At 47.3% G+C, this 23,276-nt stretch overlaps 1 protein-coding gene across 1 annotated transcript in view; it reads right to left on the bottom strand.

The window, feature by feature from the left end:
- The window catches only part of LOC126109486 (homeotic protein proboscipedia), a 145,934-nt gene that overhangs the window by 113,889 nt on the left and 8,769 nt on the right, over window positions 1–23,276 (bottom strand). Inside the window, exon 2 of the mRNA XM_049914512.1 lies at window positions 18,424–18,624. Coding sequence (XP_049770469.1) covers window positions 18,424–18,624 — 201 coding nt within the window. The remainder of the gene's footprint in view (window positions 1–18,423; window positions 18,625–23,276) is intronic.

Below are 23,276 nucleotides of genomic sequence, written 5' to 3'. Positions count from 1 at the left end.
GTCATCAGTCCCCTAGAACTTAGAACTACTTGAACCTAACTAACCTAAGGACATCACACACATCCATGCCCTAGGCAGGATTCGAACCTGCGACCGTAGCAGTCGCGCGGTTCCGGACTGCGCGCCTAGAACCGCGAGACCACCGCGGCCGGCTCTGTGGTTCCTAGGCTCCGACTTATCCATTTTCAAGGTTAACTAGCCCCGTAAAAATTATTCCATTCCATTTTGGCGTTGTGGTACAGCAACCTTCTTTTGCTACTGTTAAAAGAAAAGAGAGCAGTAAGTTGCACAGTGTTTTTTCTTAACTCAAGAACGACGCGTGTCGCCGAGGTAGGTCATCAATAGATTATGTTAAAAAAATCAGAAATTTTCTGCCAAAAAGCATCCGTCAAAGAAGATATGATATCGAATATAATGAACAAAAAGGCAACCTCATGGAGGGGACGACAGGCGCAGCAGCGGAGAACAGGACCTACGCACTGTGTGAATACGGCTCTCTGGCGCAGCCGTAGTGTGCGGCTGTGTATACAGTTTGCACGCGAGACCCTGTTCTACGCTGCTATGCCTGTCTTCGCCTCGATGACGTTGATTTTTTGTACGTTTACCTTCTCTGATGGATACTTTTTGGCAGCAAATTCTGATTTTTTAACATAGCCTGATGATGCCCTGACTAGGCGAAACACGTCGTTCTTGAGTTAATAAAGTACACTGTCCAACTTATGAGTCTCAAGAGCAATACAAAGCTGCTGTATCACAACGCCAAGATGATGTTCAAAAATGTCGCGATACGATAAACCGCAATCACGTTAGGCTACAGTCCGACCTTTATCGAAGTCGGAAACGTGATGGTACGTATTTCTGCTCCTTACACGACGCATCACAACAACGTTTCACCAGGCAACGCCGTTCTACTGCTGTTTGTGTATGAGAAATCGGTTGGAAACTTTCCTCATGTCGGCACGTTGTAGGTGTCGCCGCCGGCGCCAACCTCGTGTGAATGCTCTGAAAAGCTAGCCATTTGCATATCACAGCATCTTCTTCCTGTCGGTTAAATTTCGCGTCTGTAGCACGTCACCTTCCTGGTGTAGCAATATTAATGGCCAGTAGTGTAAATAAATAAATAGTAAATGAAGACACAGTTCCAAGACGAGGAGAGAGCGTCAGAGTGGGGCGTTGTCACGGCTGGGACGCGGTCGCCGGTTTGGGCAAGGCGCAGCTGGCTGTCTGGGCAACGCCACCCAGACAGAAGGCCTGAGCGCTCCCTGCGAACAGCATGACGGGTAGCCAGCAGTAGTCATAACAAAAGGAAGCGACAAGTGTCTTATAACGTTGTGCTGAGCAAGGGAGTACGTGAATGCAGCACAACGTAACTCTTTTAGAACGTTTTTAACGTTGTTTATGTGATGCACAGTTCGAATTTGTATTAATAACAGACAAAATGCTGTACAGATGTTGTGTGACCGGGTGTAAAGGCAATTACCCGACGGGACCCAAGGTGCAAGTTTTGTCATTTCCAAAGGAAGAAAAATTATTAGAAAAATAATCCCAAGGGAAAATTTAACAATCAGCAAAACAACAAAGGTAGGTAATTTAAGTTCATTTACGATTATACTGTAGTATAAAGCAAACAATATGAGCCATAATCTTAAATTTACGCATCTCCTGGCACTTACTGTGTTAATCTTTTGAGAGTATTGTATTATTATTATTATTATTATTATTAACCCCAGTAGCTGCGCAGGATTAGCCGAGCGGTCTGAGGCGCTGTAGTCATGGACTGTGCGGCTGGTCCTGGCGGAGGTTCGAGTCCTTCCTCGGGCATGGGTGTGTGTGTTTGTCCTTACGATAATTTAGGTTAAGTAGTGTGTAAGCTTAGGGACTGATGACCTTAGCAGTTAAGTCCCATACTGTTTCATACACTAACCCCACTAATATACCTTAAATTCTGTAAGAGAAAATTAAAGCTAAACACCATTCATAAAGTGTGTCCATTGCAATTTTGATCTTCTATGTTGTCGCTGAATTCACAGAAGTTACAGTACATTAAACGCCAATTTCTGTTGGGTTATGAGCGTAACACACATATTTTCTTACTTGTTTTTATTTCCTGTTCGATTTTAGTTGTTTGCTCTCCATGAAAGTGAAACCTGATATGGAGCAAGAGCGAATCATTACGTGTTTCGGCGTTTTCCACGTAATGTGTTTAAAGAGATTGTTTTGTTATTGATGTTTTGTTATTGATGTAGATAACACATCTTTATTAAACCTTAGAAGAAACTGAATAAAGTGGTACAAATTTCAGGTCTGTAAGTCAAGTGGTTTTGGGATTTTGGCCTTTTTAAGGTTTCAAAGCAAGACAAAATGGCAGAATTTTGGTCATTTTAAAAAATAAGAACTCTAAAACAAAAGCACAAAAAATATTCAATTTTGGATTTTTCTTCATTTTGATAGAATAAAATGAAATATGCAAAATTCCGAATCATCAATGCTAAATTAAATTTTGTGTTGATGGATTTCACATGAAAGATCCTGATGTTTTCATTATTAAAAATCCTAATTTGTGTGCAGTTAAAAACATATGTATAGGCCTAATGAAGCCATCAATCCCGTTACAAGTTTTGGATTTGCAGTGTAAAGACAGGTAAGCTTTAATGTATTAGCGTGTGAAATAATTAATAGAAGAGAAATTTTGTTGAAATAGCGATGTACGACACTAGAAATATAATATGCAGCCAGAGAAAAGCGTTTCTAGAAGTGCTTGCCAGTAGAAGCTGCTCTTGGATGGACGGAACTTGTATGACTACTCTTGGCAGGCGAGCTGCTCAGCGCACAGGCCTTCTCTCTAGGTGGCGTTGGTCTGGGGCGGGGACTGCCGTGTTGCTGTTGAGAGCCGCTCCCTCGGCGGAGCGCTCAGTTTTGATAGCCGGGCAGCGCCACAGATGGCGCTTAAGCGCGCAAGTTAGCAACTCCGGCGCGTTACGGAGCGCCCCGGGGGTCCTTAATTAAGAGGTCATCTGCGGCTAAGTGCCCGCTCCGCGCGCCACCTGGACACCTCCCACTCCCGCCCGCCTTTCGCCGCTTCCTGTACAAGCGTTCCCAGCACGCTCCGGCACTGGAGACTGAAGTATCAAACGTCTCAGGGTCGAGACGTCACGTCAAGCGCAAGCATTCCGTTCATCGAAAAGCTTCGCTTCTGCTACACTGAAGAGCCAAAGGAACTGGTACAGCTGCCTAATACCGTGTAGGGGCCCTGCAAGCTGGCAGAAGTGCCGCAATACGACGTGGCATAGATTCGACTAATGCCTGTACTGCTGGAGTGAACTGACACCATGAATTTCTTTCTCTTTCTTTCTTTCTCGAGGCCTTTGTCCCGCCCCAAACGCGGGGTCGGCGTTGTTAGTACGGATTTGGCAGTGTTAATTGCAGAGGGTGGCCGGATGCCCTTCCTGCCACCACCCTGAACCCCCCTGGGACTGAAATAGTGTACCCCAGCATGAAATAGCGCGAACGTTTTCAAATGTCTGTGGGTCGTGTAACTGAGGCGACACTTGGGGACCAGCCCGGTATTCATCTAGCGGGATGTGGAAAACCGCCTAAAAACCACATCCAGGCTGGCTGGCACACCGGCCCTCATCGTTGATCCGCTGTGCGGATTCGATCTGGGGCCGGCGCGCCAGGAAGAAGCACATTAGCGCTCTCGGCTACCCTGGCGGGTTGTACCATGAATCCTGAATAGCTGCCCATAAATCCATAAGGTTATGAGGGGGAGAGATCTCTCCTGAACAGCACGTCGAAAGGCATCTCAGATATGCTCAATAATGTTCATATCTGGGCAGTCTGGTGGGCAGCGGAAGTTTTTAAACTGAGAAAAGTGTTCCTGGAGCCACTCTGTACCAATTATGGGAATTTAGTGGTGGCGCATTGTCGTGCTGGAATTGCCCAAGTCCGTCGAAATGCACAAATGGATATGGATGGATGCGGAGGTCAGACAGCATGCTTACGTGCGTGCCACCTCTCAGAGTCGTATCTAGACGTATCAGGGGTCCCATGTCACTCCAACTGCACACGCCCCGCACCATTACAGATACAGTGACACCATGAACCCTGCAGCCCTGTCCATAAATCCGTAAGAGTACGAGGCGATGCATATCACTTCTGAACAGCACGTTGCAACACATCCCAGATACCCTCAATAATGTTCGTGTCTGGCGAGTTTGGTGGCCAGCGGAAGTGTTAAAACTAATAAGGGTGTTCCTGCAGCCACTCTGTTGCAATTCTGGAGGTCTGAGGTGTCGCATTGTCCTGCTGGAATTGCCGAAATCCGTCGGAATGCACAATTGACATGAATGGATGCAGGCGATCAGACAGGATGCTTATATAGATGTCACCTGCCAGAGTCGTAACGAGAAGTATCAGGGTCATATATCACTCCAACTGCACGCGCCCCACGCTATTACAGAGCCTCCACCAGCTTGAACAGCCGCCTACTGACATGCAGGGCCCATGGACTCTAGAGGTTGTCTCCATACCCGTACACGTCCATCCGCTCGATACACTTTGAAACATGACTCGTCCGACCAGGTAACATGTTTCCAGTGATCGACAGTCCAATGTCGGTGTTGAGGGGCCCAGGCGAGGTGTAAAGCTTTGTGTCATGCACTCATCAAGGGTACACATATGGGCTTTCGGCTCCGAAAGCCCATATCGACGAAGTTTCGTTGAATGGTTCGCATGCTGACACTTGTTGGTGGTACAGCACTGAAATCTGCAGTAATTTGCGGAAGGGTTGCACCTCTGTCACGTAGAACGATTCTCTTCAGTCGTTGTCGGTCCCGTTTATGCAGGCTCTTTTTCCGGCAGAAGCGATGTCGGAGATTTCATGTTGTACCGGATACGTTATATTCACGGTACACTCATGAAATTGTCGCACGGAAAAATCCCCACTTCATCGCTACCTCGGAGATGCTATGTCCCATAGCTCGTGCGCCGACTATAACACCACGTTCAAACCCTCTTCAATCTTGATAACCTGCCGTTGTTTAGGTAGTTCTAAGCTCTAGGGGGCTGATGACCTCAGCAGATAAGTCCCATAGTGCTCAGAGCCATTTGAACCATTTTTTCCCCTGTAATTCACTGGCCCTCAGACAGTTGCTGGCGTCATTATCAAACAGCGTCTGTTTCACCTCCCTGTTTTGCAGGGTAGCACACTGTATGTTGAGTTGTACAAACATGTTAATATGAAGACACGAAAAATATTGTGAATAGCTTAGAGGAGGAATGAATGTATTATTTTCAAGGGGACAGTAAACATAAAGGGACAAAAATTAGATGTTTTCTCTGCAGCGAGAGGAGCCTAGACGTAAGGCACCCGCGGCGGCGACCGCATTAACAGTACAAGCAGCAGTGCAGCCAACGGAGCAGAAAAAAAGGAAACTAAAATACGGGCACCGTGCAGGGAGGGCGGTGTGGTGTGGAGGGGATCCCCATTGCCGCTATTATTTACGGCTTTCCGCTTGGAAATCTCCGTTTTAATTTCTTTCTGTGGCGCTGGTTCTTTCTCGGCTTCCCCAAGGCTGCCTTCTTCCGCCTGCGCTGTTGCTGGCGGTGTTCGCCGGTGGTGGTGCCGCCGGCCCGGTCTCGCTGGAAGCGCGCGGCGGGGGAAGCCCCGCGGCGCGGGGGAACGTTTTAATTCCGCAAACTGCCTGGCGGGCGCGCTGGGTGCAGGCGCCGGCGCAGGGCAGCCAACTTGCCGGCGCGCGCTCCTCTCCTCCCCTCCCCGATCGCCGGCCAGAAGCACGGAGCAGGCGGGCAGGATTTATGCTAACTCCGACTAACCGCGCATTACGACTTCCGGGCCGCAAGTCCTGCTGCGAAGAAGTGCTGATGTGCCCCCCCTCCCTGGCTTGGCTGGCTACGTTTCTTTCTCGCTCGCTTACACCCTCTTTTTACTTTTCCTTTCCTTTCTTTTTTTTTTCGCCTCAGCCCACCCTCCTCCTCCTCCTCCTCCGCTGGCGGGAGAAATATGTTTTGCCTGCAGAGGGGGCTTGCAAATACGCTGCCACCCTGCGTACCTCGTCCTTCAGGGCTCGCGAATCACTCCGCAGCCAAATCGCTCCCTTTTATTCACTTAGAGAAACACTGCAGATGCTGCGCTCAAAATACTCAGAGATCTCCAGCAGCCACGAAAACAGTCCTACATCATTCCACTTCCATGAGGAAACGCACCATCTTTCTAGACATTTGGATAGTATGATGTCTTTGGTTTCCGCATTACGATAAATCTGGACTGTACAGATTGTAATTCCAGCCTTGAATAGAGGATCAAGAATGTCTGATTGCAAAGTGGGGAAAGGGGGAAGGGAGGGGGTGGAGGGGGAGAGAGACCTATTTGCGCCTCATCGAAAAAACAGGGGTGGAGAAACAGGAACAATATTCTAAACTGCCTTAAACACTCTCCAAACATAGACACCTTATAACAAGTATTTACTAACTACAATGTGCAGAGTACCGGCGGAGGTTCGAGTCCTCCCACGGGCATGGGTGTGTGTGTGTGTTTGTCCTTAGGATAAGCAGTGTGTAAGCTTAGGGACTGAAGACCTTAGCAGTTAAGTCCCATAAGATTTCACACACATTTGAACATTTTTTGTGCAGAGTACCAGTACAGCTGTTACGAAATCCCTAAGTACGAATTTAAATTAAAACTTCGCGGGTTTTTGCAGCATAGGATCATAGTGTGAGCGCGAAATTTCGGAAACTCATCACTATTTTAGCATGAAAGGAAACACCCCACAGCACAGTTTTTATGGACTGATTACGTAATTTATGTTTCGATTGTGGTAACATTATATTACTCATTGTTGTGTCACCTGGCGATAACGATTTTATATTTCGCCTAACATGATGCTGTGAATACTTCAGACGACCGAAACCAGCTGTATAAATATTTACCAGCAGTTCAAGATGGTAATATGATATTTTGCAAAAATATAATAGCTGAGGAGCACCACCACCTGAAAACGTATTGGAATATGACATAGACAGATTTTTTTTGGTTCCACTGACTGTGATACCCAATAGGATAATTGAATGTGTTTTAACAGGTTAGGAGAAAACGATACAGTTTAATTAAATATGATGGTGACATTGAAGGTTCGATTGACCATTTTTAGTGACAATTACATTCTAAGAGTTCCAAATTGATGGAAGAATATCTGGCAGTTGGTTTGGTCAGAAGAGATTGTTGTCCTTTGGGTTGCCTCTTGTAACGGAACTCCGAAGCACACAGCAATAATCCATAAGCATCGCTTCATTCCAACAGACCTAATATCTTTGTTCCACTACAGAAATATCCAGATGGAATCTTTCTTCGTGTTCATCACCGATTACTTCACAGTTAGCAAGGAAAAAGTAGAAGTGTGAATTCTAAGGGAGATGTTGCATCCGAGGTGATGGTACTTTTCGTGATGTACGGTCACCACTTTACTGCAGTTTTTATCTCTTTTGCTGCCTAAAAATCCGCGAATGGCTCCCGTTTAAGGCTTCCAAAGCTTCCTTTTCATTACCTTCCGAAATTCAGTCAAACTGAGGATTCATTATAATTTGCAGAATTTGTGGTGCAACTAAAATACTTCTCATAATTTTCTCATGACTTGTGCTCTGACCTCCTCGGTTCATGCATCTGACAAAATTTTTCACCAAACCTAGGTTTATATAAAGAGATGGAGGGGGAACGTCTTTACGGTCCATTACAGTTTCTTTTTGGAGTTAATTTTTATTGCAGGCCCATCTGCTTGAATATAATGTTATAGGGAAAGATAGAAACACAGCCGACAGTCGCAATCCCCTGCCTTTTTTATTATTTCTACATATTCAGGTTTCAGATATAAATACTCATCTTCAAGGCATTTGAGTGAGCTGTAATCCAACAAACTCACAGCAGTATATGTCATCATATGACTTTACTGGTGTAGAGGCAGGAGAAAAATGGCACAAGAGTCCCTTATCGAATCAAAACTAGTTATGAATATAATGTGATTTCCTATCCCTATTATCCCACATATAAGAAAAGCATCAGTGTTTAATTCTGTTGCTGCATTTAAAACAGGGCATTTCAGCACTCGAGATGTAGAGCGTCCTGGAAGGCCAACTCAGGTCACAGTTGCCAAAACCGTGAATGCTGTTCATTTCATGATCCTTGAAGTTTGGCGGATAACTGGTAAAAGGATAACAGAGACCCTGGCCGCATTCCGACGTCTGGGTTTGTATTATTCGTGAGATTTCGTTCATGACGAAGCTCGCAGCCAAATGCGTTTCCGAATGTCTGAATGCAGACCAGAAGCGTGAACAGGTAGTTGCTTCACAGTCCATTTTGGCGAAGTTTCGCAAGGATCCTCTGGGATCACCATGCATGAGTCATGGATACACACTTGCGAACCGCCGACCGCGGTGGCCACGTGGTTCTAAGCGCTGCAGTCCGGAACCGCGCGACTGCTGCGGTCGCAGGTTCGAATCCTGCCTCGGGCATGGACGTGTGTGATGTCCTTAGGTTAGCTAGGTTTAAGTAGTTCTAAGTTCTAGGGGACTGACGACCTCAGATGTTCAGTCCCATAGTGCTCAGAGCCATTTGAACCATCTGAACTTGCGAACCAGAGACTAAAAAAAATAGGAAAAAGGTTGGAGACAGAGCGGTTCTCCACGTCCAAAGAAGTTGAAAACAGAAAGATAAGAAGTTGCTCGCATCCATCTTTCGAAATAAAGTTGGAATCCTATTTATTGACTACTTACAAACAAACAAGCAAGCTTCGTTCTAACAGAAGGCCCAACGGTACCGACCGGTTGCCGTGTCATCCTCAGTGATTTCCTGTCAGGAAGGTCGCAGTTCGTAGTAATAGACGGCAAATCATCAAGTAAAACTGAAGTGATATCAGGTGTTCCTCAGGGAAGCGTCCTGGGACCTCTGCTGTTCCTGATCTATATAAATGACCTGGGTGACAATCTGAGCAGTTCTCTTAGGTTGTTCGCAGATGATGCTGTGATTTACCGTCTAGTAAGGTCATCCGAAGACCAGTATCAGTTGCAAAGCAATTTAGAAAAGATTGCTGTATGGTGTGGCAGGTGGCAGTGTGAGGTGATCCACATGAGTTCCTAAAGAAATCCGTTGGAATTCGATTACTCGATAAATAGTACAATTCCCAAGGCTGTCAATTCAACTAAGTAACTGGGTGTTAAAATTACGAACAACTTCAGTTGGAAAGACCACATAGATAATATTGAGGGGAAGGCGAGCCAAAGGTTGCGTTTCATTGGCAGGACACTTAGAACATGCAACAAGTCCACTAAAGAGACAGCTTACACTACACTCGTTCTTCCTCTGTTAGAATATTGCTGCGCGGTGTGGGATCCTTACCAGGTGAGATTGACGGAGGACTTCGAAAGGGTGCAAAAAAGGGCAGCTCGTTTTGTATTATCACGTAATAGGGGAGAGAGTGTGGCAGATATGATACGCGAGTTGGGATGGAAGTCATTAAAGCAAAGACGTTTTTCGTCGCGGCGAGATCTATTTACGAAGTTTCAGTCACCAACTTTCTCTTCCGAATGCGAAAATATTTTGTTGAGCCCAACCTACATAGGTAAAAATGATCATCAAAATAAAATAGGAGAAATCAGAGCTCGAACAGAAAGGTTTAGATGTTCGTTTTTCCCGCGCGCTGTTCAGGAGTGGAGTGGTAGAGAGATAGTATGATTGAGGTTCGATGAACCCTCTGCCAAGCACTTAAATGTGAATTGCGGAGTAGACATGTAGATGTAGATGTAGTAGATGTAGTGACACTCGTCTGCGGATGCAGATACGGAGGGGCACGTGGTCAGCACACTGCTCTCCCGGCCGTTGTCAGTTTTCCTGATATGGAGCCGCTACTTCTCAGTGAAGCAGCTCCCTAGATGGCGTTACTTAAAATCCGTCTTGATTGCAAAAAAAATTTTTTTTTTATTTTATTATTCATATGACCGGTTTCGGTTCATTCAGAACCATCTTCAGAGCTGATATTTCAGTTACAGGAGTAACCCGTCCAAATCCAGCAACTTTCACATGCTACGTCACATTTTTGCAATCAAGACGGATTTTAAGTAACATTATAAAATCACTGATTGCTGTTATCCCATAAGACATTATGTCTGTTTTTGCAAAATCCCTAGATGGCATCACACGGGCCAGAGCAACCTCCTTGCTGACAGCACTCGGCAGCCCTGGACAGTCAGCCATCCAAGCCAAGCACGACAGTATTTAATCTTCGTTGATACATTGTGGATCGTGGGATGACGGCTGGCATGGACTTCTTGATGCAGTAATTTACCAACAGCCGTATGATTTGTAGAAGTTTACATTTTATTTTATGAACTTCTATTTGCTACCAGTTTCGGCATTACATTGATGCCATCTTCAGGTCCCATTCGTCACAGTCGTAAAATCGCTATACACGGAGGGAGCCATATAACTGGATCCGTGAATCAATCATCCTGCAGCAGTTCTTGGTGGCCCAAGAACTGGAACAGGGTCCACATAGCCTCGTGAGCTCAAATGAGGAGCTGCGGCGGGACCGTCAAGATTCATCTACTAGTAATAACGGCTGGAGCAACTGACAAAACTCCGCAGCTCGTGGTCATGCGGTAGCGTTCTCGCTTCCCAAGCCCGGGTTCCTGGGTTCGATTCCCGGCGGTGTCAGGGATTTTCTGTGCCTCGTGATGACTGGGTGTTGTGTGATGTCCTTAGGTTAGTTAGGTTTAAGTAGCTCTAAGTTCTAGGGGACTGATGACCATAGATGTTAAGTCCCATAGTGCTCAGAGCTATTTGAACCATTTTTTGAACTGACAAAATATCATACGGCCCACGATCTTAGATCACTCCTCATACTACCTTTTAGGCAGAAGTAGGCAAGTCGGAATCGTCGTAATGTCTAATCCCTGGGTGGTCTTACTTTCACTCTGAAATGAAATAAGTACCATGTGGTCATAACTGAAGGGCAGCTATTCACATAGGTGCAGTGTGTGCTGTGGTTATCGTATGGCAGCGAAACTTGGCAGGTTCTCTGATGTGTTACCGTGGAATCGATTTAGGCTGGAAAAGAAAATAGTTCCAATTTCGGACAACAGGTGCAAATCTGGCTCTATGAATGCAAGAAAGACGTGTAGAAATGTTTCCACATGTCACGGATTAGGAACGGGACGTGGTCAGAGAAAGACAAATGAGAACGACAAGAATGCTGATTTTATTATCAACCGCAGGTTACACAGTTTGTTCAGTATGAGCACCAGAGACCGACGAGATGCTACATCCTTAAAAAGATGTGATCAACAGTTACCCGCAGTTGTTCCGGTGGAATCAGAGAAACGTAGTTCCGGCATAATGGCCTTCAGATTACGTAGACAGCGAATATGTCCCTGGTAAACGCATTCTCTTAGATATCCCCAGAGACAAAAGTCACATGGATTCAGATCAGCTGATCTTGTAGGCTGTTGTCCCTTCTTGCATGAAAACAAAGGCTTTCACACAGCAGCGCTCTTCCAAATCAGGAATCACATGCCAAAGAATGAGGTCTCGATAACGTGCGGACATTATGGTACGCCTGACAGTGCCTGTGTGTATAGACTTTTCGAAGAAGAACGGATCAAGAACAAAGGTGCTTTTTAGTCCACACCACATAGTCACACACGGTGAGTGTAATGGCTCTTCGTGTGCAACACGCAATGTAACAGTGCCCTAATTTCAGTATTTCCGTGTATTCACATATTTTCTGTGTATCCTGAGTGAAAGTGAAGAAGAATTAAATGATCTGCTGAACGGAATGAACAGTCTACTGAGTACACAGTATGGTTTGGGAGTAAATCGGAGAAAGACGAAGGTAATGAGAAGTAGTAGAAATGAGAACAGCGAGAAACTTAACATTAGGATTGATGGTCACGAAGCCAATGAAGTTAAGGAATTCTGCTACCTAGGCAGCGAAATAACCCATGGCGGACGGAGCAAGGAGGACATCAAAAGCAGACTCGCTATGGCAAAAAAGGCATTTCTGGCCAAGAGAAGTCTACAAATATCAAATAACGGCCTTAATTTGAGGAAGAAATTTCTGAGGATGTACGTCTGGAGTACAGCATTGTATGGTAGTTAAACAAGGACTGTGGGAAAACCGGAACAGAAGAGAATCGAAGCATTTGAGATGTGGTGCTATAGACGAATGTTGAAAATTAGGTGGACTGATAAGGTAAGGAATGAGGAGGTTCAACGCAGAATCGGAGAGGAAAGGAATATGTGGGAAACACTGATAAGGAGAAGGGACAGGATGATAGGACGTCTGCTAAGACATGAGGGAATGAGTTCCATGGTACTAGAGGGAGCTGTAGAGGGCAAAAACTGTAGAGGAAGACAGAGATTGGAATACGTCAAGCAAATAATTGAGGACGTAGGTTGCAAGTGCTACTCTGAGATGAAGAGGTTAGCACAGGAAAGGAATTCGTGGCGGGCCGCATCAAACCAGTCAGTAGACTGATCAAAAAAAAAAAAAGAAAAAAAAAAAGTGTATTCACGGCACCGTGTAGCGCAAACTGTAACTCATCACCCCAAAGAATATTGCCCGGTCACAAGTTACCATCTTCAATCCGAGCCAGAAACTGAAGAGCAAGTTTAGAACTTTGGTGGTCATCTTGAGGTCTCAATTGCTGCACGCCCTGGAGCTTGTGCGGGTACCAGCGCAAAATAGACCGCAAAACTTACCGTAATGTTGACCATGGGATGGACAGTGAACAGTGCACTAGCACTAGTTCTGCACGGCGCATGTGCAGCAACAGCAATCCCAGAATGAGATTTTCACTCTGCAGCGGAGTGTGCGCTGATACGACACTTCCTGGCAGATTAAAACTGTGTGCCGGACGGAGACTCGAACTCGGGACGTTTGCCTTTCGCGGGCAAGTGCTCTACCAACTGAGCTACCCAAGCACAACTCACGCCCCATTCTCGCAGCTTTACAAGTTTGGAAGATAGGAGATGAGGTACTGGTAGAAGTAAAGCTGTGAAGATGGGGCGTGAGTCGTGCTTGGGTAGCTCAGCTGGTATAGCACTTGCCAGCGAAAGGCAAAGGTCCCGAGTTCGAGTCTCGCTCCGGCACAAAGTTTCAATCTGCCAGGAAGTTTCATATCAGCGCAGACTACGTTGCAGAGTGTAATTCTCATTCTGTAAATATCCCCCAGGCTGTGGCTAAGCCATGTCTCCGCAATATCCTTTCTTTCACGAGTGCTAGTTCTGCAAGGTTCGCAGGAGAGCTTCTGTAAAGTTTGGAAGGCAGTAGACGAGATACTGGCAGAAGTTAAGCTGTGAGGACCGGGCGTGAGTCGTGCTTGGGTAGCTCAGTTGGTATAGCACTTGCCAGCGAAAGGCAAAAAAAAAGAGAGGAGGAGATTAGTGTTTAACGTCCCGTCGACAACGAGGTCATTAGAGACGGAGCGCAAGCTCGGTTGAGGGAAGGTTGGGGAAGGAAATCGGCCGTGCCCTTTCAAAGGAACCATCCCGGCATTTGCCTGAACCGATTTAGAGAAATCACGGAAAACCTAAATCAGGTTGGCCAGAGATCGGATTGAACCGTCGTCCTCCCCTCTAGCGAAAGGCAAAGGTCCCGAGTTCGAGTCTCGGTCCGGCACACAGTTTTAATCTGCCAGGAAGTTTCAACAGCAACCCCGTCAACAACTTCCACTGGGATAGGACGCCTTCCTCTTCTACGTGACGCACCGAGCACACCGGTGTCTTCGCATTTCATTATCTTCTTTAAGCCATTTAATGACATCCGCCCTCGCCTCACACTTTTCAGTCGCCGGTACTCTGAATACTGCGTTGTAATTGCTGCCGTTGACATAAAACAAAGTCACAAACAGCGCGCGCTCCCTCTTCTCGGCAGCCATACTGTTCACTTATCCAGTAGTTTGTCAGATGGCAGCGTGGATGTCATACCGTCATACAGACAGTGTACAGCACCAGATTTGCACCTGGTGGCCACAGATGGAAGTAATTTGTTTCCCAGCGTAAATCGGTTACGCATTGACGGATTAGCATAGCTACCAATTTTCGCTGCCATACGATGATTGCAGCGGTGAGTAGCTGTATTTTAATTATAACCACATATGAAGGGCTTATTTCAGTAGTGGTACGAGTCCATTTTTGTTCCTTCTGAGATACACAGTCCTGAAAATTCTGCAGTTGAAATACCAAAAAATTTCAAGTATACAGGGTGGTCCATTGATCGTCACTGGGACAAATATCTCACAAAATAAGCGTCAAACGAAAAAACTACAAAGAACGAAACTCGTCTAGCTTGAAGGGGGAAACCAGATGGCGCTATGGTTGTCCCGATATATGGCACTGCCATAGGTCAAACGGATATCAACTGCGTTTTTCTTAAATAGGAACCCCCATTTTTTTTATTACATATTCGTGTAGTACGTAAAGAAATATGAATGTTTTAGTTGGACCACTTTTTTCGCTTTGTGATAGATGGCGCTGTAATAGTCACAAACGTATAAGTACGTGGTATCACGTAACATTCCGCCAGTGCGGACGGTATTTGCTTCGTGATACATTACCCGTGTTAAAATGGACCAATTGCGGAAAAGGTCGATATCGTTGTATGGCTATTGTGATCAAAATGCCCAACGGGTGCGTGCTATGTAGGTTGCTCGGTATCCTGGACGACATCATCCAAGTGTCCGGACCGTTCGCCGGATAGGTACGTTATTTAAGGAAACAGGAAGTGTTCAGCCACATGTGAAACGTCAACCACGACCTGCAACAAATGAAGATGCTCAAGTAGGTGTTTTAGCTGCTGTCGCGGCTAATCCGCACATCAGTAGCATACAAATTGAGAGAGAATTGGGAATCTCAAAAACGTCGGTGTTGAGAATGCTACATCTACTCCGATTGCACCCGTACCATATTTCTGTGCACCAGGAATTGTATGGCGACGACTGTGAACGTCGTGTACAGTTCTGCCACTGGGCAGAATAGAAATTACGGGACGATGACAGATTTTCTTGCACGTGTTCTATCTAGCGACGAAGCGCCATTCGCCAACAGCGGTAACATAAACCGGCTAATATGTATTATTGGGCAATGGAAAATCCACGATGGCTGCGACAAGTGGAACATGAGCGACCTTGGCGGGTTAATGTATGGTGCGGCATTATGGGAGGAAGGATAATTGGCCCCCATTTTATCGATGGCAATCTGAATGGTGCATTGTATGCTGATTTCCCACGTAGTGTTCCACCAATATTACTACAAGATGTTTCCCTGCATGACAGAATGGCGATGTACTTCCAACATGATGGATGTCGGGCACATAGCTGGAGTGCGGCTGAAGCGGCATTGAATAGCATATTTCATGACAGGTGGGTTGGTCGTCGAAGCACCATAACGTGGCCCGCAAGTTCACCGCATTTGATGTTCCCGGATTTCTTTCTCTGGGGAAATTTGAAGGATATTTGCTATCGTGATCCACCGACAACGCCTGACAACATGCGCCAGCGCATTGTCAATGCATGTGCGAACATTACGGAAGGCGAACTACTCGCTGTTGACAGGAATGTCGTTACCCGTATTGCCAAATGCATTGAGGTTGACGGAAATCATTCTGAGCCTTTATTGCATTAATGTGGTATTTACAGGTAATCACGCTGTAACAGCATGCGTTCTCAGAAATGATAGGTTCACAAAGGTACATGTATCACATTGGAACAACCGAAATGTTCAAACATACCTAAGTTCTGTATTTTAATTTAAGAAACCTACCTGTTACCAACTGTTCGTCTAAATTGTGAGCCATATGTTTGTAACTATTACAGCGCCATCTATCACAAAGCGAAAAAAGTGATCCAACTAAAACATGCATATTTCTTTACGTGCTACACGAATATGTAATATAAGTGGGGGTTCCTATTTAAAAAACGCAGTTGACATCCGTTTGACCTATGGCAGCGCCATCTAGGGCCCTTCATGCTAGACAAGTTTCGTTCTTTGTAGTTTTTTCGTTTGACACTTATTTCGTGAGATATTTGGCCCGGTCACAATCAATGGACCAGTCTGTATTCTCCTTTGCTATTTACAGCAGTCCGCCAACGCGGGGTTAACTTTTTGATTCTGCGACTGTAGAGAAATCTCGTGCTTTTCAGGCTAAGGACTCGTCTAGCTATACTTCGGAGCGCATTTTCATCCGTAAAAGTTCCTAGAACGTTGTTCGAGAGAGAGCGGGAAAGGTGAAAACCTGAGGGCGCAAGATCAGTGAAAAAGGTGGGTGCTGAACGGCTTCCCAACTCCTGTATAGAGTCGGTCAGTCAAGCAGTGAGCGAGCGGCCGTTGTCGCGGTTTAGCATCACCTCACGCAGTGTTTCTGATCGCTGGCCCTGAAATGTGACTGCAAGACGTCACAGTTGTTGACAGTAAATGTCAGCAGTGACGGTTACACCTCGAGGAAGCATCTGGTAGCACATCACACGGTCGCTGTTCCAACATACGTATAACATTATCTACTGTGGATGCGTGCAGGTATTTGTACGGGGACTCGTTGCTTTGTTTGGTGTCAAACATTCCGTTCTGTTCCTTATGTTAGTGTAAAGTCACTATTTCTCGTCACCAGTAACGACACAGTACAGGAATGGTCGGTGTTGTTCACAAGTAAATTGATGACGAGCAAGGAGAGATGGACGTACGGCTGCCTGCTGATTTTTGTGATTTTGGCTTAGAGCGAGTTCTGAACCTTCCCCATTGGATGCAAAAGTCGCACGATGCTGGGTTGTTCACAGTTATCGCGTATGCCAGTTCTCAAGTACACTGAAGTGCATCACTGTGGATTAATGCGTTTAAACGATCTTCATGAAACCCCGAAGGTCTTCCTGAGCGCGGAGAGTCACTAACGTCAAAACGATCCTCCTTGCAACGAGAAAAATATTTCTGGTATCTCAACTGCAGATTTTTTCCGCGCTTTTTCGACTTCAGGACTCTGTGTCTCGGAATGAACAAAAATTGACTTGTAACACTATTGAAATAAGCAGTACATTTGTTGTAATTCTTCACGCTTTCCCGGCGATCTGTTGACATCTTGGATATTCGGAAATCCAGCCGGATGTTCGCGTCGTTCTCGCACGATATTTCAACAGCTTGCCTCTCTGCCTTCTTCAGGTGCTACCTGAGACTGGTCCTTGGGTCGATCGAGTCCAGTTTTTATGCCTGGGAGGAGCTGGGCGTTCTCTAATCGGTCCGCGCCGCGTCGAGTGTTCCATCTGTGGTCCACGCCCGCGCCCGCCCCGTTCTGGCAGAACGGGCACCGACGGCAGTCGGAACATCTGCGACTGGAGGGGTCCATTGAAGTCGAATCTGGCGGGCGCGGACCACAGATGGAACACTCGACCCGACGCGGACCGATTAGGGAATGCCCAGCTCCTCCCAGGCATAAATACTGGACTCGATCGACCCAAGGAGTTTCCTCCCCCTCCCCCTTCACTTTTCCTCTCCTTCCCCCCCCCCTCCCTTTTTCCCGTCATCTGACCAGTTTCCCCCCACCTGCTCTCGGGTGTGGTATGTCGTATTTGTGCCAACTTTTAGCGCAGTATTTAAGTGAGTGTTCAGTGTTGTGCGTCCTTCCACAGTGTTGCGAACAGAAATCATGCTGTCGCTGGGTGTGCTTTTTATATCTCTTGTGAACAGAACCCAGACTGTCGCCGTGTTTTTTTAATTGTCTGTCTATTATTTTTCTGCTTCCTGTGTATTTCATTAGCTTCATCGACCGTGTGTTTTATGTTTTACGCTCCAGAACTTTCTGCCATTTTTACCTTTAAGTCACCAATTTTATCGCCAACTGTTATTATTTTATATTATCTTCATCTTTTTAAAACAAATTCTGTAGGCTGAAGAGCAGCGTAATAAGCTGCTGCCAGCCCGCCCCCTTTAGGGGGAATCGAAACTCAATAAAAGGAAAAAAAAAAGACCCAAGGACCAGTCTCAGGTAGCACCTGAAGAAGACAGCGAGGCACGCTGTTGAAATATCGTGCGAGAACGACGCGAACATCCGGCTGGATTCCCGAATATCCAAGATGACTACATTTGTTGTGTGCAGCGAACGACCCCACTACAATGCAAGCCGACTGAATTTGTAGCGCAGTGCAAGCAGCAAGAGTTTGCAGTGGTTTGGGGCTGAAGGTCTGGTAAGGGCTGGCGAATACTGCTGCTATAGGTCTCGTGGATTGGCTGTACGCGTGTCTCGCTTCCCCTGTGAGCCACACCGCACTGGTTCCTACGTAGCTGTTAATCCTCCTTTTGAACGACCCCCGGTGTCCGCCCTTGCGCGCGAGACCAAGTGGGGCTCCCGCTCGTGCATGCACGGGTGGCTTCACTGACGCCCAGCGCCGCGGCGTTTTGAGCACGAGGATAGGGAGACGTCTTCTTGCGGAGCGGCTTATCTGCCGCGGGCGTTGGCAGCGGCGGAGGCAGCGGTTCTTGCGCTGCCAGGGCTCGCTGCCAGGGCTGCGGCCCTGCCACGTGGCACCTGCGCGCCGCCACCGCCTCTGAACACCGCCCTTCCCGGCCCTTCTGCGCTATTAAACACCGCAGCCCGGCTCCAAGCGACTAATGAGGCCGCCCGGGACGCCGGCAGGGGTCGCACCTAAACGCTCCTCGCCGAATGCATAGGCGGTGTATGTTCCGGCGCAGAAGAGGCCAAAACTACAGGTGACCAACTTAATTTTACTTGCCTGGCCGGCTACTGGATAGCAGGTCAAAATCTAGCGGACAGATGATTTGCTCCACCGCAGCCAGTATCCAGCCAATCCAAAGTAATTTTGGTATATACGGGCAAGTATCGGGTACCCGGGCAATCCAGACTAATTTTAATGTCCGCCCAGACACCTATACACTGCTGGCCATTAAAATTGCTACACCATGAAGAAATGCAGATGACAAATGGGTATTCACTCGAAAAATATATTATACAAAATCTGACATGTGATTACATTTTCGCGCAATTTGGGTGCATACATCATAAGAAATCAGTACCCAGAACAACCACCTCTGGCATTGAGTCAAACAGAGCTTGGATGGCGTGTACAGGTACAGCTGCCCATGCAGCTTCAACACGATACCACAGCTCACAGCTGGTGTATTGTGACGAGGCAATTGATCGGCCACTATTGACCACACGTTTTTCAATTGGTGATAGATCTGGAGAATGTGCTAGCCACGGCATCAGTCGAACAGTTTCTGTATCCAGAAAGGCCCGTACAGGACCTGCAACATGCGGTCGTGCATTATCATGCTGAAATGTAGGATTTCGCAGGGATCGAATGAAACGTAGAGCCACGGGTCGTAACACATCTGAAATGTAACGTCCACTGCTCAAAGTGCCGTCAGTGCGAACAAGAGGTGAACGTGTGGCCTATGGCATCACATTCCATCACGCCGGGTGATACGCTAGTATGGCGACGACGAATACACGCTTCCAATGTGCGTTCACCGCGATGTCGCCAAACACGGAAGCGACCGTCATGATGCTGTAAACAGAACCTGGATTCATCCGAAAAAATGACGTTTCCCCATTCGTACACCAAGGTTCGTCATTGAGTACACCATCGCAGGTGCTCCTGCCTGTGATGCAGAGTCTAGGGTAACCGCAGCCACGGTCTCTGATCTGATAGTCCGTACTGCTGCATACGTCGTCGAACTGTTCGTGCAGACGGTGGTTGTCTTGCAAACCTCCCCATCTGTTGACTCAGGGATACAGACGTGGCTGCACGATCCGCTACAAAAATTATGTCTCTGAGCACCAAGGGGCTTAACTTCTGAGGTCATCAGTCCCCTAGAACTTAGAAGTACTTAAACCTAACTAACCTAAGGACATCACACACATCCATGCCCGAGGGAGGATTCAAACCTGCGACCGTAGCAGTCGCGCGGTTCCAGACTAAAGCGCCTACACCGACCGGCTCAGATGAAATCACCTTTTATTATTCAATAACAAAGTGCAATACACTACTGGGTATTACAATTGCTACACCATGAAGATGACGTGCTACAGACGCGAAATTTAACCTACAGGAATAAGATGCTGTGATATGCAAATGATTAGCCTTTCAGAGCTTTCACACAAGGTTGGCGCCGGTGGCGACACCTACAACGTGCTGACATGAGAAAAGTTTTCAACCGATTTCTCATACACGAACAGCAGTTGACCGGCGTTGCCTGGTGAAACGTTGTTGTGATGCCTCGTGTAAGGGGGAGAAATGCGCACCATCACGTTTCCGACTTTGATGAAGGTCGGATTGTAGCCTATCACGTTTGCGGTTTATCGTATCGCGACATTGCTGCTCGCGTTGGTCGAGATCCAATGACTGTTAGCAGAATATGGTATCGGTGGGTTCAGGAGGGTAATACGGAACGTCGTGCTGGATCCTAACTGCCTCGTATCACTAGCAGTCGAGATGACAGGCATCTTATCCACATGGCTGTAACGGATCGTGCAGCCACGTCTCGATCCCTAAGTCAATAGATGGGGACGTTTGCAATGGTGTACTCAACGACGAACCTGGGTGCACGAATGGCAAAACGTCATTTTTTCGGATGAATCCAGGTTCTGTTTACAGCATCATGATGGTCGCGTCCGTGTTTGGCGACATCGCGGTGAACGCACATTTGAAGCGTGTATTCGTCATCCCTGCGAACCCCTACATTTCAGCAGGATAATGCACGACCGCATGTTGCAGGTCCTGTACGGTCCTTTCTGGATACAGAAAACGTTCGACCGCTGCCCTGGCCAGCTCATTCTCCAGATCTCTCACCAATTGAAAACGGCTGGTCAATGGTGGCCGAGCAACTGGCTCGTCACAATACGCCAGTCACTACTCTTGATGAACTGTGGTATCGTGTTGAAGCTGCATGGGCAGCTGTACCTGTACACGCCATGCAAGCTCTGTTTGGCTCAATGCCTAGGCGTATCAAGGATGTTATTATTGCCAGATGTGGTTGTTCTGGGTACTGTATTCTCGGGATCTATGCACCCAAATTGCGTGAAAATGTAATCACATGTCAGTTCTAATATAATATATTTGTCCAATCAATACCCGTTTGTCATCTGCATTTTTTCTTGGTGTAGTAATTTTAATGGCCAGTAGTGTAGTATTTGTACTAAACTGGAGGCAAATCGTGATCAAAGTAAAGTCCCGCATTCTGTCCCTACACGGGAAAATCGTGCCCGAGCGACCGCCATGTCGTCCACTGCTAAAGCCGTCATTGGATGTGATATGGATGAGAATATAGCCAGCACAAATAGAAACTGGAACAACAACAAAAATGTTCAAATGTGTGTGAAATCTTATGGGACTTAATTGCTAAGGTCATCAGTCTCTAAGCTTACACACTACTCAACCTAAACTATCCTAAGGACAAACACACACACCCATGCCGGAGGGAGGACTCGAACCTGCGCTGGGATCAGCCTCAAAGTCTCGCCTTAGACCAGTCGGCTAATCTGGAACAACAGGCGTCTGCTGAATTTTGTGGTATTACAATCATGTAACATTGAACTGTTGACGAGGGAAAGTGAATGTGAGAGACAGGGAGAGAGAGGAAGAGATGGGGGATGGGGGAGAGAGGGTGGTAGGAGAAACCAGTTGCAATCAAAGGGAGAGAGAGAGAGGGAGGGAGATCGCATCCAACAAATGGCCGCCACTCTTTTTAAGCCGAGGAAGGCAATTTTTGCAACCGACACTCCGAAATTACTCTCCCGGCAGATAACGCCTCTGGTACGTGTGAGCAAGTGTGTATGTGCACTTCCTGCCGCCATAAACCACACGGAGGCGGTTCAGTACGTCCTCTCACACACAAACGCATTCGCGCTTTTCGTTCGCCGATAAGAGCGCGGCTCGCTTCCTGCAGTATTTCTGCAAGTCGCGGGCGGCCCTCGGCCCTTTTCCGCGGCCCTTAGGGCCCGGCCTGGGCCGTCCCTGACCGGAAATCATCAGAGCCAGCCAGGAGGGCGCATCTCCAGGGAAAGCGCCGCGCAGCTGCGAAATTAGCCCGCCCCCTCCACCTCCTCTTTCTCTTCCTCCTTCTCTTCCTCTTTATCTGCCGCCTCCCCCGCGCACCCCCCCCCCCCCCCGGCTACCCCACTCCACGCCCTGCGGGGGTTTTATCTCGGAGAAGCGCTTATAATAATGTGCCGCGCGCGCGCCGACGTGATAACAGATTCGCAGGAGCGCTTCTTCTAATTTTCCCCCTCCCCCCCTTCCCTCCCCCCAACCCTTCAGGCGCTGGCCTGGTTCTCTCCGCCTACCCCTGAACGACACATCTGCATTTCTTGCCGCCCTAACTGCTACCCCTATGCTCTCGCTATCAGCGGCGTGGTCCCTGCTAACACACAATTTACCTCGTGCGTACTCCCTCGCCTTTTCCTTCCAAACGTGTATGGCAAACTGTTCGCAACTTCACCTATCAGCCATCCACACTCACTTTGCGCTGTCACGTCTAAGGTGTTCTCTATTCCGATCATGCCTATTCTGAAATGCTCTGTCTTTTGCGTATCTGAACTCGCTGAACAAACAATAGGCCAACGAGCACACATCACAGTGCTGTCTATTTTACAGAACAGCTAATCCGCGGATCATGGTGCCAGCTCCCAAATGTCGCATGCCTATCTACCGGCAACCACGAACAACAAAAATTTTATTTTCATTATTTTCTTCAATGATGTCGCGACAACACTCCGGGACACACTTCCAAATCACGACACATACCACCTACTCAGACAAGAAGACAATTTTCACACTCTGAATGCATTGGCAGATGGGCTATCACGAAAAGTGTTAGTAGAATACCTGAGGGACCTAGACTAGGCATCAACTTGTAGACCACACCAATCGAGACCAGAGCCCATGGGCCGGCCGGGCTGGCCGACCGGTTCTAGGCGCTACAGTCTGGAACCACGCGACCGCTACGGTCGCAGGTTCGAATCCTGCCCCGGGCATGGATCTGTGTGATGTCCTTAGGTTAGTTAGGTTTAAGTAGTTCTAAGTCTAGGGGACTGATGAGCTCAGATGTTAAGTCCCATAGTGCTCAGAGCCATTTGAACCAGAGCCCATTCCCATACCGCCTGTGCGTGGCCTGGCCGACTTCCATCATAGTTGGAATACGCCACGTACAGGATTAGGGAGGGGGGTGGGGGAGGCGCAACACCATCGATCAAGACAACCACCGGATA

This window comes from Schistocerca cancellata, chromosome 12, assembly GCF_023864275.1.
Source record: "Schistocerca cancellata isolate TAMUIC-IGC-003103 chromosome 12, iqSchCanc2.1, whole genome shotgun sequence".
Taxonomy (NCBI): domain Eukaryota; kingdom Metazoa; phylum Arthropoda; class Insecta; order Orthoptera; family Acrididae; genus Schistocerca; species Schistocerca cancellata.
This window is presented reverse-complemented; position numbering and strand designations above follow the sequence as displayed.